The sequence below is a fragment of the Chanodichthys erythropterus genome, chromosome 15, assembly GCF_024489055.1.
Source record: "Chanodichthys erythropterus isolate Z2021 chromosome 15, ASM2448905v1, whole genome shotgun sequence".
Classification (NCBI taxonomy): domain Eukaryota; kingdom Metazoa; phylum Chordata; class Actinopteri; order Cypriniformes; family Xenocyprididae; genus Chanodichthys; species Chanodichthys erythropterus.
Window position 1 is genome coordinate 29,520,448 of NC_090235.1, and position 17,868 is coordinate 29,538,315.

Below are 17,868 nucleotides of genomic sequence, written 5' to 3' on the forward strand. Positions count from 1 at the left end.
GTGCTTGATTTCTTGAGATGTTGTGTTACCCCATTGGTTCTAAGCAAGGTGTGGTTTATTTTTTTATTTATTGTAGAAGGAGAGGTTGCCGTTTCAACCACTCGTCCAGAGACGATGCTGGGAGACGTGGCCATTGCTGTTCATCCTGATGATCCTCGATATAAAGTAAAGTTATATTGGTTTTCAAATGGATTTTGTTGTCAACTTACAGTGTCTTGACTGTACTTGTGTTGTACTTGCGACTGTACAAATGGGATATCATTGTACTACTCATACTACATTTGATAAATTTGTATGTAGTATGCCTTCTGTGTTTAGTACACTAATTTTCTGGGCTATTGTGACCTAGAATACTGAATAATTTCAGTTTACCACCAGAGCTCCAGCCCAACATATTCATTCTTTTCTCTTCAGGATCTTCATGGCAAACACTGCAGACATCCATTCACAAAGCGGTTATTACCCATTGTTACTGACTCTATGGTGGATATGACATTTGGCACAGGTATTTCATTCATTTATGCATGATATTTTTAGAGATGAGTGCTTAATTTTATTTGTTGATGACTGGATCTTTAGTTCTCAGAAGAGGAAGTTGTCATAGTTGGGTAAACTTCTATAGTGGTGAACGGGAGACGACAGCAAAACTATAAATATAAAATCTGTGATAGTGTTTCCACAACTTTCCAAAAGAGAGATAAAATATAGAGAGAAGTGATAGTTCATTTCTTGTAATTTACTGTCAAAGTAATATAACACAAAGTATAGCATTATAAATGTATATACATTTAAAAAATAGTCTGACTTTATGAATCACGCCAAAGGAAAATCAAGCAAGATCGAGAAACATTGAGTATTGATGTATATTGAGAATATTGGTGTAAAATTTGGACAGTTTTTACCTTGACTGTTCAAATTGCAAAAAATCAGTTGAGAATACAGCCTTAAAGGATTAGTCCACTTTCAAATAAAATTTTCCTGGTAATTTAGTCACCCCCAATGTCATCCAAGATGTCCATGTCTTTCTTTTGTCAGTTGAAAAAAAATGAAGATGAAAACAATCCAGGATTATTCTTCTTATAGTGGACTTCAATGGCCTCCAAACGGTTGAAGGTCAAAATTAGTTTCAGTGCAGCTTCAAAGGGCTTTAAATGATGCCAGACGAGGAATAAGGGTCTTATCTAGCAAAAAGATTGGTCATTTTCGGAAAAAAATACAATTGTATATGCTTTATATAAACAGATGATCACCTTGCACGTGCTTCCACTTTCCATATTCTTCAAAAAGCTTACGCTGTATGTCCTAAGTCTTCCCTATTCAACTTACGGAATGAACGCGGTGCCAGTTTTGTTTTTTTCCGTAAGTAGATTTTTAATTTTGACCTTCAACCGTTTGGAGGCCATTGAAGTCCACTATAAGGAGAATAATCCTAGAATGTTTTCATCTTAATTTTTTTTTTTGGACATCTTGGATGACATGGGGGTGAGTAAATTATCAGGAAAATTTTATTTGAAAGTGAACTAATCCTTTAAGGTGCAATCACTGTTACCACCTTTCAGTGATTTTTTTTTTTTTTTTTTTTTTTGGCAATATCCAGTCTTTTTTAATTGGAATGTGACCTTCTTTGTATTTGATTTGACTCTCTTTGAATTTCTTGTGAGGGTGAAATATTTAACATTGACCAACAGAAAGCTGCTTGGACTAAAAGTGGCTTCTGTGTGAGTGGTGCTTCACAAGTTGCTACACTATTGTCAATGGACATTGGACTTTTTTGCCTGATAATCTGATGTAATTTCACTATTGTGGCCACACCTTTAGTCTCAGCTCCAGTTTTTCAACTTTGTGTTCATAGGTGCTGTAAAATTGACACCAGCTCATGATCACACTGACTTCCTACTCTCTCAGAGACTTTCACTCCCACGCCTCACTGTGATTGGAGGAGATGGGACCATGACCTCAGTCTGTGGCCAATGGCTAGAGGTACAGAGATCATTTTACAATTTACCGATTTGTACTTTTAGTACTTGTAGTATTTGACTTATAATAATAATTTGTTTCTTATTTCATATTTGGTGATTTAAAGAAATTATTGGTAACACTTTACAAAATGCATTTATTAATGCATTAACTGACAATAACTAACAATCAGCAATACATTTGTTACAGTATTTATTCATTTTGTTAACATTAGTTAATAAAAACAAAACCATTCATTATTAGTTCATGCCAGCTCAGGTCCATTATGTAATATTAACAGAGAGAACTTTTGATTTTAATAATGTATTAGTAAATGTTGATATTAACATTAATTAAAAAAATAAATTCTTTAGAAGTATTTTTCATCGTTAGTTCATGTTACTAATGTTACCTTATTGTAAAGTGTTACCAAATTATTATATCCCCTAAAACGCCAACTTGAGAGACAGTTTTTCTAATTGTTGGGGAAAAAACAGTACTTCATGCATAACTTCATGTGAAATGGATTACTAAATAACTATGCTAACTATAAATGTAACAGTAACAGTAACTATAACTATATTAGCATGCACACCAACAGGAAGTGCACACTTAAAGGGTTAGTTCAGCCAAAAATGAAAATAATGTCATTTATTTCTTACCCTCATGGCATTCCACACCCGTAAGACCTTCATTAATCTTCGGAACACAAATTAAGATAATTTAGTTGAAATCCGATGGCTCCGTGAGGCCTACACAGGGAGCAATGACATTTCATCTCTCAAGATCCATAAATGTATTAAAAACATATTTAAATCGGTTCATGTGAGTACAGTGGTTCAATGTCAATATTATAAAGCAACGAGAATATTTTTGGTGTGCCAAAAAACAAAATAAAATAACGACTTATTTAGTGATGGCCGATTTCAAAACAATGCTTCAGGAAGCATCGGAGCATAATGAATCAGTGTGTCGAATCTGCTGTTCGGAGCACCAAAGTCATGTGATTTCAGCCGTTGGCAGTTGGACACACGATCTGAATCATGATTCGACACACTGATTCATTTATGCTCTGATGCATCATGAAGCAGTGTTTCATGATTAACGAAGGTTTTACGGGTGTGAAACGGCATGAGGGTAAGTAATAAATGACAGAATTTTCATTTTTGGGTGAACTAACCCTTTAAGTTTTGTCGTCTGCTTGTGCGCTTTAAATTTGAATGGATTCTGATTGGATGTCAATGTTTTCATCATTCATCAACTGTTAAAAAAAATAAAGAAAAAATAAAGAAAAACACGTTCTGAAAGTGATTCCAAAGATATTGTTCCTCTGTGTCGCTATTGTTATAGTTGTGGTGTGCACTTCTATATTCTCATAGAACAAAAACGATTATTAAAACTTTATTAATGGTTATAGTTATCGCTGTAGTTCACACAATGAAACTCCAGATTTGAGAGTCTGAGGGCTCTGAGATCAACATATCCACAGTTTAGCCTTCTAGCCTGGTGGGAAGTCTGGACTAGAAAGCATATTTAATGGTCTAATTGTGCAAACCTGAAATCCCAACGTGTTACAAAATTCAACCCAAAAGCCTAAATTTGCTTAAAAATCATTATATGATAACTGCAGCTTCCTGAAAACAGTTTCAAATTGAGAAAAAGAAAATGTAACCCTGGACCACAAAACCAGTCATAAATCGATTAGATTTACAGTATACAACATCTGAAATGTGAATAAATAAGATTTCCATTGATGTGCGGTTTGTTAGGATAGGACAATATTTGGCCGAGATAAAACTATTTGAAAATCTGGAATCTGAGGGTGCAAAAAAAATCTAAATATTGAGAAAATCACTTTTAAAGTTGTCCAAATGAAGTCCTTAGCAATGCATATCCACTCACAAAAATATTTTTTTTATATATTTACGGTAGGAAATTTACAAAATATCTTCATGGAACATGATCTTTACTTAATATCCTAATGATTTTTGGCATAAAAGAAAAATCGATTATTTTGACCCATACAATGTATTGTTGGTTATTGCTACAAATATACCCGTGCGACTTATGACTGATTTTGTGGTCCAGGGTCACAAATATATGCTTAGGCAATTAGTCAATGCTTAGGCCTCTATGGGTTAAAATACTGCAAGAAGTGAAGAAATTAGCACAAAGATGTATTGTATTATATTGTATTATATTATATTATATTATATTATATTATATTATATTATATTATATTATATTATATTATATTATATTATATTATATTATATTATATTATATTATATTATATTATATTATATTATTTCCCATGACCCAAGATATAACATAACATAACATAACATAACATAACATAACATAACATAACATAACATAACATAACATAACATAACATAACATAACATAACATAACATAACATAACATAACATAACATAACATAACATAACATATTTTTTGCAGTGCTTAAGCTATCTCTATATTTAAAGGAATAGATATTCAGCATGAAAGTATTTTTCTGTCTCTCAGGGTGTTAAACGCTTTGATGCCAGGGAACAAGTAATCACTGCGCTGATGGAGAGGAAGCTGTTCAGAGGAAAGAAGGATCATCCCATGTCATTACCAATCTGCAGGTAACCCACTATAAACTATACCCCCAAACCAATAAACCCTTCCCAATCCTCTCATTTCTGAAAGAATTACAGGCTGCTGAATTATCATCTGGCTATATGTCGCCACAATTTTTGTGTACTTAGGCAGATCATTCCTTTAAAATATTTTTGGCAGTTTTTTTGTTTGTTTTTTTGACTAAAAATACCAGTAGTGCTTGAACGTGTGTCCTATCTTGATTTTTATTCCTCCCACATAGCCGTTCTGGAGATGTCATTGAACCGTTGCTGAAGAAACAGTGGTTTGTACGCTGTCAGGAAATGGGCAAAAAAGCAATTCAAGTGAGTGAGTGTGTTTAAATGTGTGGTTGCATCAGATATAAGTTATGATTTGCTAAACCACACAGTATGTGGGACGGATACAGTTTTTCAGCTTGCACATAATTATTTGTAAATTACATTTATAGTTAAAATTTCATAATCCTAGTTTTATTTACATGGCCTTGTTGAACTGACATGCTTGTGGTTTAATTACTGTCCCTGTCAATATTCCCTCGAGCAACAGCAAATATGTAGCTCATCAAGAGCTTTACTGGAAAACACATTCCTGTTACTGATCAATGATTTTTTTTAATTTGCCATTAAAATTCGATTTTTCTTTTTGATGATTTTGTTAACTAACACATTGACATCCCATGTAAATACTCTTTTTAGGCAGTGGAAGAAGGGGATCTACAGATAATTCCTCACTTTTATTCAAAAATGTGGAAGAGCTGGTTGTCCAACATCAGGTTAGCCTTATTATTTACACTACATTGATCTTTCTTACATATGCAAAGCTTTATTTTCAAAATTGACTATTTTGTGGGTTGTCTGAATGTCTGTTTGACTAGTCAGTGAGTCTTAAGGAGGCTCTGTATAATTAGGCTGGTTTAGGGTCATGTCCATGTCCATCTGTTTGTCTGACCAGTTACACTCTTCTGTTAATATGCTTAAATAAGATTTTGTGTCATGTATATCTCCACTTTGCAGTGATTGGTGTATTTCCAGACAGCTTTGGTGGGGTCATCAGATTCCAGCCTATCGAGTGACACTGCAAAATTCAAAGGACACAGAAGAGGTGGGGGGCTATCATAAAATCTATAGCCCAAAGATGACATTTAACATACTTGCTACACCATAATGTGTCTATAAACTGAGGCCTGATTGTATTGCGTGAGGTTTTGACGAAAGCTTTTACGGTTTTTGACTGTGTCTTTGACAGGAGCAGTGGGTCTGGGGCAGGAGTGCTGCAGAGGCTCGACAACGTGCGGCTGTGAAGTTTGGAGTGAATCCTGATGCGGTCATACTCACGCAGGGTGACTATCATAGTGTTGACATCAATCACACTTCTGTTTTAATGATTACTACTCATAATATACAATACTGTTAAAAAGTTTAGGGTCTTTTAAGATGTATTTGATCAAAAATACTTTGAAAACAGTAATATTTTGAAATATTATTATAATTTAAAAGAACTGTTTTCTATTTTAATATATTTTAAAATGTTATTTATTCCTGTGATGGAAAAGCTGAATTTATCATAATTTCTCCAGTCTTCAGTGTCACATGATCCTTCAGAAATCATTCTAGTATGCTGATTTGCTGCTCATTTCTTATTATTATCAATGTTTTGATATATTTTTGTGGAAACCGCAATACAGGATTCTTTGATGAATAGAATGTTCAAAAGCATTTATTTGAGATGGAAATCTTTTGTAACATAATAAATGTCTTGATGAATAAAAGCATTAATTTCTTTAAAAAAAAAAAAAAATGGTACTGACCCAAACTTTTGAATGGTAGTGTATATTTCAATGATGAAAGAAATATTGTAGAACCGATATCTGTGATTAATTCTGTGCGATGCATAATATAGGAATCATAAAGCGTTAGTTAAAATGATAGCCTATGAATGAGTTGTTGTTATTCCAAACATGTATGATTTTTGTTCTTCTGTAGAGCTCAAAAAAAGAGATTTAGGAGAATGTCAAAGCTGCTCTTTTCCATAAAATGAAGGTGAATGGTGACCAAGGGCTGTCAAGCTCCAAAAGTGACAAGAAAAAAATGTAGTTCAAAAACTCATGCTTTAGTCCTCTGACAGCATTGTGTGGGAGTAAATTATGTAAATTATTTACTGAGAGTTAAATAATTCACTTTTTTTTTTATATTCAGCCATATCCTTTCCAATCTCATTCACATTCACATGTATTAAAATATGGTACGCCATAACGTGTCACACTAGGTTTGTCCTCAGTAATGTGGTTTTATTATACAGCTGATCTTGAGCTCTTAATTTGAACATATGCTAATTCAAATCACATGAATAAAATTTGAGAGTTTCCAGTAAATTAAACATTGGTCATCAGAAGCCTTGAAATATATTAATTTGGGCTACTCTTATAATGCTTTTATGGTGCTGTTTTGTCATTTTGGCTTGACAGCCCCTGTTAACCATTTATTATTAATAATAATCATACAATAAATTGTGTGATGTTCACGTTTACCAAAGAACTCAGCAGCTTGCTGCATTATTATAGTACTGATGTGTGGCCACAGGCATGAATATATCAGTTATTTAACAATGACTTTTCACGTCAGAATTATCAGTTTTGTTAGACTGGTCATAAAACCGATCGCCTGCTTACAAAGCAACCATGTGTCTGTTTGTTTCAGACCCAGATGTGCTGGATACTTGGTTTTCCTCTGGTCTCTTTCCATTCGCAATGCTCGGCTGGCCTCAGCAGGTTTATTTTATAGTCCATCTGTCTTTCACCAACATCAAAAAACAAAGAATCTCTGTATATTGATATGTGGATATGAATGTGCTTTGATCTGACTCTCTATCCTCAGACAGAGGACCTGAAACAATTCTACCCCAATTCCATTCTGGAAACAGGAAGTGACCTCATCTTTTTCTGGGTGGCCAGGATGGTGATGCTAGGCAGAGAGTTGACTGGCCAGCTGCCCTTTAAACAGGTTTTGTTGATGGCTTTTTGCTGAGCTCATAACTCTAAATGCCATATCGTAAGGTTGGCAGAAATTGAAAATTTTATTTTGTGATGTGCGTCATATACCAAAAGTATCCAAAATGTCACTGAGAAATGTTACCGTCTACTTTGCCATCAAAATGTCTCCGTTTTGTGCGGCTCTGACTCTTTTATTGCTCTTTCTCCATCACTGTTTCAAACAGGTGCTCTTTCACTCTCTGGTGAGAGATAAATATGGGCGGAAGATGAGTAAATCTTTAGGAAATGTCATTGACCCCCTTGATGTCATCTCAGGGATTTCTTTGGAGGTATACACACATACTCACGCTCAGTCTTAAGGCCTATTCCAACCATGTGCAAAACATAAATTATGTTGTGTTGACGTATTTACTTTTGAAACTGGAAATTAGGGGTGTTGCAAATCAAACAGTTTTAAAGCAAACCTATTATGCCCTTTTTCATTGTCTTTTTTTTGGGGGGTCTAGTAGAACAGGTTTTCAATGTTCAAAAACACATTATTTTTCACATATTTATATTTTCTGATTGGTCGGCTAGACCAATTTTTTTTTTTTTTTTTTTAAATTAGGTATGACTCATAAAATTGTTAATAATGTAGTTCCAAGTTATTTAGAAAATTATTTTTACATGGTGAGACAACAGCATTCCTATGGTACTAGGGGTAGAAATTTTAATATTTGCCCATGCAAATTTAAAAGTTTGGTAGAGAAGAATACTTTTCTATATACTAGTGCTATTGAATGGAATAAATTATCAGCGTCATTAAAGGGAGTAAAAGATTTTGGGAGATTTAAAAGTTTGGTAAAAAGATGGTTGTTCGGTGATATAAGCTAGCTTGCTTTGTGGCGTATCTATTGTCATAAGTGAATGTATTTTTATTTTATATGTTTTTTTTAAGTTGATTGGGAGATACTGTTGCTCTGTTACTTCTGTATGTAGCCTCTATTCTTTATATTAACATCGAGGGCCGCAATGGAAATAAGCCAGTGGCTTTATTGATTTTTATCCTCGACAGTTTTTTTATGAAGTGTATGGGATACTTGTTATTTTGTACAATTTTTATAAAGGCTTGTCAAATAAAAACTAACTAACTAACCAGTGTGCTCAATTAAAATGAAAATGGAAAATATAAAAATAACTGATTCAAAATATTAATAAAAACTATAAAAGTATCTCATTAATACATACATCATTTGCTACTTGTTATGGGTAGTCAATTACAGGTGGTTGTAGTGGGAGGGGCTTTCTTATACTGGAGAGCATTTGATTGGACAAAAATGTCTGTGTGCGATAAGTCATAAATATTTTTGGTCCATGTCTCTGGAAGGCAAATGTTAAATGATTATATCTGCAAAAATGTAGTCAGCTTTTACAGTAGGAGTACGCTACCACATGGATGGCCTCGAAACTAATAGTAGGGATGCACAATACAGATGTACCGATATTAAAAATTAATGTTTTAGTTTATAAATATTGGATATTTAATTGTGCATTCTCATTTTTTCATTTTCATTTTTACATTGAATTTACCTTTACCATCATTTAATACATTTAAAGTTAATCTTTAGAAACACAAATAATTTATCAGCACTGTTAAATCTTTGCATTTTCATACTGTATATGATAAAGTTATGAATCCTCCTAAATTCACTTCTAGTACTTAAATTATTGATTTTAGTCTTTTTTTTTCTTTAAAAAAAAATATATATATATAATATTTAATATATTAATATATATAATTTTTAAAAAATATTTTGAAAAAGTAATATTGAATTTAGCCATAATATTAGCCATTTATTGGTTATCGGCCATAGGATGAAAATAACTATTGGCTTATAATATCGGCTTAGCCAGAATTTTAATATTCCAAACTAATACACATGGATTAAAAGCCTCAAAACTCCCATTTTAACAAAGAAATCTCTTTTTACAGAGAATTTTATAAATAATTGTCTTTATATTCTGTGTGAACAGACCAGGGTTGTAAATGTTAACTAAAACTTAACCTATTTAAAATTATTTTCATTAATCAAAAAAAAATTCTTAAATGAAAAGCATAAACTTAAAAACAAATGAAAATATGAAATGTTGCCTTGGCTACTAACTAAAATGTAATAAGTTTAAGTTGCAATACTAAAATTATTTAAACTAAATATTTCTCTTTGACTTTAAATTTATTTTTAAAAGGTACCATTTTTTTACAAGATGTAATATAAGTCCCCAGGTGTCCCCTGAATGTGTCTGTGAAGTATTTTTGAATTATTTTTTTTTAACTGCCTATTTTGGGGCATCATTAAATATGAGCCGATTTATGCTGTGCGGCCCCTTTAAATGCTGACGCTCCCCACCCACGGAGCTCGCGCTTGCCTTAAACAGTGCATAAACAAAGTTTACACAGCTAATATAACCCTCAAATGGATCTTTACAAAGTGTTCGCCATGCATGCGTGAGTGCATGTGAGCAATATGTGAGTACTGTATACTGTTATATTGTTTACATTGATTCTGAATGAGTTTGATGCTATGCTCCGTGGCTAACGGCTAATGCTACACTGTTGGAGAGATTTATAAAGAAAGAAGTTGTGTTTATGCATTATACAGACTGCAAGTGTTTAAAAATGAAAATAGCGACGGCTCTTGTCTCCGTGAATACAGTAAGAAACGATGGTAACTTTAACCACATTTAACAGTACATTAGCAACTTGCTAATGTAACATTTAGAAAGACAATTTACTAATATCACTAAAAATATCATGATATCATGGATCATGTCAGTTATTATTGCTCCATCTGCCATTTTTCACTATTGTTCTTGCTTACCTAGTCTGATGATTCAGCTGTGCAGATCCAGACTTTAATACTAACTGCCCTTGTGTAATGCATTGATCATGGGCTGGCATATGCAAATATTGGGGGCGTACACCCCGACTGTTACGTAACAGTCGGTGTTATGTTGAGATTCGCCTGTTCTTCGGTCTTTTAAACAAATGAGATTTATATAAGAAGGAGGAAACAATGGAGTTTGAGACTCACTGTATGTCATTTCCATGTACTGAACTCTTGTTATTTAACTATGCCAAGATAAATTCAATTTTTCATTCGAGGGCACCTTTAAAAATACATAAACATAATATAATTACTTAGTTGAAAGTTGAAAGTGAAAGCTTTTATTTTTATATTTTCAGTTAATTCAAAACAAGCTTTTAGTAAATAAATAATACTAAAATAACACTGGAATATATTTAAGAAAAACGTCTTGGCAGATTTTCTTATACATTAGTGTACTTTCATAGCATTACACTGAGTTTAAAAACTTTTTTACACCTGTATTTTTTCTCCTTTCCCTTTTTAGTCCCTAACAACACTAAATATATATTAATAAAAGTAATAATTCAAACTTATTAATGAATATAACAAGACTTTGTACAGCTGGCAGTGAACAGCTATCAGTCAGATATCTTTAACCAAGCCTCTGGGCAGAACTGACCCCACTCATTTTGAAAGCTCAGCTGAAATCTTAATATTTGAAACACCTAATGTTCTAATCACCACTTTGTAATGACAACTTAATTTTTTTCTTGTCAGTCACATTCTGATTTGATCTTTGTAGGGACTTCAAGAGAAAGTCAGAGAAGGAAATTTGGATCCAAGAGAAAGCATTGTTGCCATGGAAGCACAGGTCAGTACAAGACTCTCTCTCTCTATTCCAGTGATCCAGTCGTTCCCAACTGAACAGGTTCACCTCGTTTCCTGTGTCCTTTCTACAGAAAAAAGATTTCCCTAAAGGGATTCCAGAGTGCGGGACAGACGCTTTGAGGTTTGCCCTATGCTCTTATAAAGCCCAGGGTAAGTTGCCCTCATTACAGAGTCTTGTAATCAAACCGTACAATCACACATGCCCAGAGTTCTTCACTCCCTCCGCTTTGTTCAAATCCTGTCTCAGGAGAGGACATCAGCCTGTCTGTGTCTCATGTGCTGAGCTGTAGACATTTCTGTAATAAGATGTGGCAGGCGGTGCGCTTCACCCTCACCACGTTGCATGATGCAAGTTTACCAACATCGTTAGCAGAGGTACGACAGCAAATATCTCTTCATTAAATCAATAAAACAACCTGTCAAATCTCAGACGGATCCAGCTCACTGGGTGGTTGAGAGCGTATCTGCATGATGCCAGCGTGATTTAATGATCTTCCTTCCGTTGTGCATCTAGGTTCTAATGAAAAAGATGCTTTATCTTGTGCTGTATTTGTACTGAACCTCCACTATGCTGTCTCATGGTTTAATGAGACTAAATCATAAAGGAAGAAGAACAGTGCCAGTGCAAAATGACTTGTAGAAGCAAATGGCAGAAAATCAATTTGAAGGATGAAGTCACAGTTCTTCACTGAGATTATCATTTGATAACTGTGTTTCATCCACAGTGTGCTTGTGGCAGTTAAAAAAATCTGGTAACACTTTATTTTAGGGTTTTTTAACTAGTTGTTTATTAGCATGGATATTACTAGAATATTGGCTATTTATTAATACTTATTAAGCACGACCTTATTCTACATTCTTAATCATATCCAATACCTAAATTTAACAGCTACCTTACTATCTATTAATAAGCACTAAATTAGGAGTTTATTGAGGGAAAAGTTGTAGTTAATAGTTTTGTGTTCCCTATACTGAAGTGTTACCAAAAACCTACTGGCAGCCTGTAATAGTGCTCATTTTGCTTTCAGATATTTTTGAGGAAATTTTGAGAAAATATTAAGTGAAATAATTAATTCATTTTGTGAATGCCTTATTTGCTGTTCAAACGTTTGGGGTCAGTAAGATTTTATTTTCTAAGAAATTAATACAGCTAGGATGCATTAAATTAATCAAAAGTGACACTAAAGATATGTATAATTTCTATTTCAATTAAATGCTGTTCTTTTGAACTATTTATTCATCAAAAAATCCAGAAAAATATTAAGCAGCAAGACTGAAAATAATAAAAATGTTTCTTGATCACCAAATCTGCATATTAGAATGATTTCTGAAGGATAGTATTAATACTGTGGAATTGCTTTACAGCATATTACTGTAAAATTGAAATACAGTATTTTATTTTACAGTAAAATACTGGCAGCAGAGACGCCATCATTATACTGTAATTCTATGGTAATGAGGTGAAATTAATTTACTGTCATTTACTGTAAAAAAAATACATGTAGTTTATTTCTGTAATTTTCAATTTACAATACACTCTAAAAAATGGTGGGTTAAAAACAACCCAATTTGGGTCATTTTGGCTACACAGCTCTGGGTTAAAAAGGGAACCACAAAAGGTTGGAAAATTAAAGGGGTCCTTTCACTTTTTTAACTTTAGTTAATGTGTAATGTTGCTGTTAGAGCATAAACAACATCTGCAAAGTTACGATGCTCAAAGTTCAATGCAAAGAGAGATATTTTCTTTTACAGAAATCGCTTTTTAAGGACTACAACAAACAGCTGGTAGAGACTACAACAAGCTTTTTCCCGGGTTGGTGACATCACAAACCCTAAAATTTACATAAACCCTACCCCCGGGAACACAACAAAGGGGGTGAGGCCATGTTGGGCTGCTTTAGAGAAGAGGAAGAGCTGTTGTAGTAGAGTTTTGTTGCCATGCCGTCATTTTACACCGGTCTGCTTCACAAACGAGGGTCAATTCAACGCTGGATTTGCACAAAAGATTAACATGACAGCACATGCTAGTCGATGAGTTGAATCAACTCCACAGCAACTACATAAATTTATCCACTAACCATTCAGAAATGTCCAGATGCATTCTAAAAGTTGTAGCTTCTTCCTGAGTCTCTCCATCAGTGTCCGACTCCAGTTTGAACAATGTAAGGCTGAACACCGTTACTGACAATCGTCATTTTGACTGTGTGAGATTCTCCAGCTTAGTTGCTGTTGAGCAACCGAAGCATGAGCTGTTAAAGCTCCGCCCTCTTTTGTATAGGGGGCCGGGAGCAGCAGCTCATTTGCATTTAAAGGGACACACACACAAACAGCGTGTTTTTGCTCACACCCAAATAGGGACAAATTTAACACGCTATAATAAATGATCTGTGGGGTATTTTGAGCTGAAACTTCACAGACACATTCTGGGGACACCAGAGACTTATATTACATCTTGTAAAAGGGGAATTATAGGTCCCATTTAAAATCACACAGGAAAAAAAATGTTACAAACCCCAAAATTTTAAACAGTACTGTAAATTCAGCCAATGTCAAATGTTTGACTGAATCTGTATTAACCCCTTTCTTAAATATCTGCATTGAAAAACTCATAACATGCAGACTAATATTGATTTTCTCAATTTGTCTCTCAGACCTATCCTTTATCCAGCATGGACAGGTGGATATGTTCACGTCTGTACAGCACTGTTCAGCAGTGTGAGCGGGGTTTCGAGAGCTTCGAGCTCCACACGGTCACATCTGCACTGCACTCTTTCTGGCTCCACAGTCTGTGTGATGTCTACCTGGTGAGTATGATCTGCACTGCAGTGCTGTCATGATTTGATGGATCTTCCAGTCATTGATTGATGAGTTTCCTCCCTAAATTGGCTTTTTCTGTTCCTCTCTAACTCCTTCAGGAAAGTATCAAGCCGATGTTGAAATGTGAAGGCTCTGATAGCGAGGAACAGAGAGTTAGAGGAAGGCAGGTGGCCACGTCTGTGTTGTATCACAGCGTGTCCATCTCTCTCGCTCTCCTCTCGCCCTTTATGCCGTTCCTCACAGAGGAGATGTGGCAGAGACTCCTGCCTTACGGTGACTCTAACAGGACCTCTACCAGCCTGTGTGTGCAGCCCTACCCAAAGACCTCACAGCTGGTGAGCCAGTCAGAAACACACAAACACTACAGCTGCTCCATGCATGATAACATTATGCAGTTCTCCTTTTGTCACAAACAAACTCTTTTCAATCTCCTCTTTCACAGGAGCACTGGTATTTTCCTAAGGAGGAAGCAGACTTCTCTTTGGTACAGGAAGTTGTCAGAGTGGCGAGGTTACTGAGGGCTCAGTGCCAGATGACAAAGGAAAGACCTGACTGTGAGAAAATCTCAAAAGTTTTTCTGACTTAACACTAATATTTTGGTTTTGCGTTGCTGTGTTTGCTAAGGCTGGTATTCATGTGATCTGGTGACTGTTGAGGTCACTTGAGTATAGTGATCTCATTGTCATGTTCAAGAAACCACTTTAAGATGATTTGAGCTTTGTGACATTGTGTAATATTCTGCTGGAAGTAGCCATGGGCACACTGTGTGACAATACTCAGGTAGGCTGTGACGTTTAAGCAATGCTCAGTTGGTACTAAGGGGCGAAAGTGTGCCAAGAAAATGGGGGATCCACACCATTACACCACCAGCAGCCTGAACCGTTCATACAAGGCAGGATGGATCCATGCTTTCATGCTGTTTATGCCAAATTCTGACCCTACTATCTGAATGTCGCAGCAGAAATTGAGACTCGTCAGACCAGGCAATGTTTTTTCAGTCTTCTATTGTCCAATTGTGTTGAGCTTGTGTGAATTGTAGCCTCAGTTTCCTGTTCTTAGCTGACAGGAGTGGCACCTGGTGTGGTTTTCTGCTGCTGTAGCCAATCTTCTTCAAGGTTTGACATGTTGTGCGTTCAGAGATTTTCTTCTGCCGACCTCGGTTGTAACGAGTGATTATTTGAGCTACTGTTGCCTTTCTATTAGCTTGAACCAGTCTGGCCATTCTCCTCTGACCCCTGGCATCAACAAGGCATTTTTACCCATAGAACTGCTGCTCACTGGATATTTTCTCTTTTCCATTCTCTGTAAACCATAGAGGTGGTTTTGCTTGAAAATCCTAGTAGTTTCTGAAATTCTCAGACCAGCCCGTCTGGCACCAACAACCATGCCACGTTCACCTAAATCACTTAAATCACCTTTTTTCCACATTCTGATGCTCAGTTTGAACTTCAGAAGATTGTCTTGACCATATCTACATACCTAAATGCATTAAAGGGTTAGTTTAATTTTTTTCATTCAAAAATGAAAATAATGTCATTAATTACTCACCCTCATGCTGTTCCACACCCGTAAGTCCTTTGTTAATCTTCGGAATGCAAATTAAGATATTTTAGTTGAAATCCGATGGCTCAGTGAGGCCTCCATAGCCAGCCCAGCAATGACATTTCCTCTCTCAAGATCCATTAATGTACTAAAAACATATTTAAATCAGTTCATGTGAGTACAGTGGTTCAATATTAATATTATAAAGTGACGAGAATATTTTTGGTGCGCCAAAAAAACAAAATAACGACTTATTTAATGATGGCCGATTTCAAATCACTGCTTCAGGAAGATTCGGAGCGTTATGATTCTTCTGTGTCGAATCATGTGTAGCAACTGTGGACGAACCAGACAAATGAATGATGATTCTTTCAAAACATAATTCTAATTCAGAATTGAGGTTCCGGCTCCGGACCGTCTGCAGATAAAGCCAGGCTGATTACTTTTACGACACATGCTTCCTGATAGCAGAAGCGACATACCAAAGGGTCACCCAAGAAGACAGAGAGACGATCCAGACCCTTTTGTTTCCTTACTTCACAGGAGAGCCAAAGAGACTGTTGAACAAATAAATCTGCTTCAAAATTGTTCCAACAATTTTAACGGACTTATCAAACATCTTTTAACTACATACATTTTGCATTATGTGTCCACAAGTACTACCTGTAAACAGTTAGGCTTTAGAAACACTCACAATTCATGTAAATGTGTTAACTCTTGACTGAATGACTGAAAGTATGCCTTATTTGGACTTAATTTGATTCATTCCCTTTCCTATATCCTGACTTGAATGAAATCTGTTTAAAATGTATTGTATCCCATTTAACAGCAATTATGTTAAAATGGCAATCTGCTAAAGCAGAGACAGACCGGGATGTGACACTTATGTTTTATTGGGGGCAGAGGAAGGCCCTCTTGAAACAGGACAATGTCTGATTGGCCAAGACTCCTCAGAGGTGTGACAAACAACTAAGTTTAAATGATCATATTGCAAGATAGTGAATGGAGAGAAGTTGGTTAGTAAACGAACTGGAGTTGGTTAGTTCTGGTAAGAGAAACCATGACCAGAGTACCAAAAACAATGGAGTAACAAGAAGAACAGACCAGCCGCCCATTCAAGCCATCCAACCTTCACTCACTTTTCTTTTCTTTACTTAATTTTCCTTTACCGCTGAAAGTCTCGTGTCCTACGTTTCGCCGCAAAGTTCAACCAACGACTTTTGCCGCTTCAACTCCAGCGACAAAGAGACTTCCTTCATTGTTCCACACGGACCTGATCTGGACCAATCATCGACTTGGGAAACCCCTCTCTGCACGACGAGGGAAATTCACCTTTAAGTCAACGCAAGCAAGTACCTCCAGACCAAAACTGAACTGGTGCATAAATGAATGATTCATGGTTCGTTCTGGTCCTTGAAATGCATTGATAGGAATTCGGTTAATCAGATCACTCTCTCTCTCTCTCTCTTTCAAAACTCTTTCTCTCTCATTTCCTTCTTACTGCAACGCGTATGAATGTGTGTGTGTGTGTGTGTATGTGCGTGCCTTTGTGTTAGATTAGTTTGTGTTAGAATAAATAAAATCTCTTGTAGATTTTAAAAGGAAAGTGTCTTGTATTATGTGCTTTATGATTTAATGTCTTAAACTGTGATCAAGTTACCGTGCTCTAATCAGTGTTTTCACGATTGTTGGATATTTATATCCGTTACAAGAGCTTATTACGGCTCGAGCAAATGAACGCTGTACGAATCAGTTGCTCGGTCGTAATCTAAAAAAAACTCTTTATAATTCCCTAAATATTTCATTTGAGCTAATTTTACTTCCTAGGGTGTTTTCCCTACAGTAATGGTGGAGAATAATTCGGGCAGTTTAATCTAAATTTGGAGCACATATCAAGTCATTTTTCTTTTTATCAACGCAAATTATTAAACCCCTCAGTGTTTGTGTGACGTATGCAGCGCGCACGGCGCGGTCCGTTTGAACGAGTGCCTGAATGAGTGAGAGCTGTAACCCCAGTCTGCTGTCTTGTCTCTAAACTCCAGTCTGCAGTAAATTTCAGATCTGTATCACACATACTATAAGGTAAGAATTAAGCGTGTTCCTTAAATTCTAGAATGCCTTGTTTATAGCTATCCTGATGTCTGCGTGTTCCAGCGTCATTCAAATAGCTATAATAACGTTATTGTGTATCAGAGAGCTGA

The 17,868-nt window shown here is 35.5% G+C and overlaps 1 protein-coding gene across 3 annotated transcripts in view; it reads left to right on the forward strand.

Moving 5' to 3' along the window:
- The window catches only part of vars2 (valyl-tRNA synthetase 2, mitochondrial), a 32,862-nt gene that overhangs the window by 6,092 nt on the left and 8,902 nt on the right, over nucleotides 1-17,868 (forward strand). For 2 of the 3 annotated variants that reach the window (XM_067411205.1, XM_067411207.1), the window contains 17 exons: nucleotides 77-165; nucleotides 415-505; nucleotides 1,853-1,980; nucleotides 4,487-4,590; nucleotides 4,827-4,908; nucleotides 5,281-5,357; nucleotides 5,599-5,686; nucleotides 5,831-5,924; nucleotides 7,282-7,352; nucleotides 7,459-7,584; nucleotides 7,799-7,903; nucleotides 11,223-11,291; nucleotides 11,380-11,458; nucleotides 11,556-11,683; nucleotides 13,960-14,112; nucleotides 14,224-14,460; nucleotides 14,568-14,679. In XM_067411205.1, the coding sequence (XP_067267306.1) occupies nucleotides 77-165; nucleotides 415-505; nucleotides 1,853-1,980; nucleotides 4,487-4,590; nucleotides 4,827-4,908; nucleotides 5,281-5,357; nucleotides 5,599-5,686; nucleotides 5,831-5,924; nucleotides 7,282-7,352; nucleotides 7,459-7,584; nucleotides 7,799-7,903; nucleotides 11,223-11,291; nucleotides 11,380-11,458; nucleotides 11,556-11,683; nucleotides 13,960-14,112; nucleotides 14,224-14,460; nucleotides 14,568-14,679 (1,833 nt within the window). The remainder of the gene's footprint in view (nucleotides 1-76; nucleotides 166-414; nucleotides 506-1,852; nucleotides 1,981-4,486; nucleotides 4,591-4,826; nucleotides 4,909-5,280; nucleotides 5,358-5,598; nucleotides 5,687-5,830; nucleotides 5,925-7,281; nucleotides 7,353-7,458; nucleotides 7,585-7,798; nucleotides 7,904-11,222; nucleotides 11,292-11,379; nucleotides 11,459-11,555; nucleotides 11,684-13,959; nucleotides 14,113-14,223; nucleotides 14,461-14,567; nucleotides 14,680-17,868) is intronic. The other variant, XM_067411206.1, reaches the window with a different exon arrangement.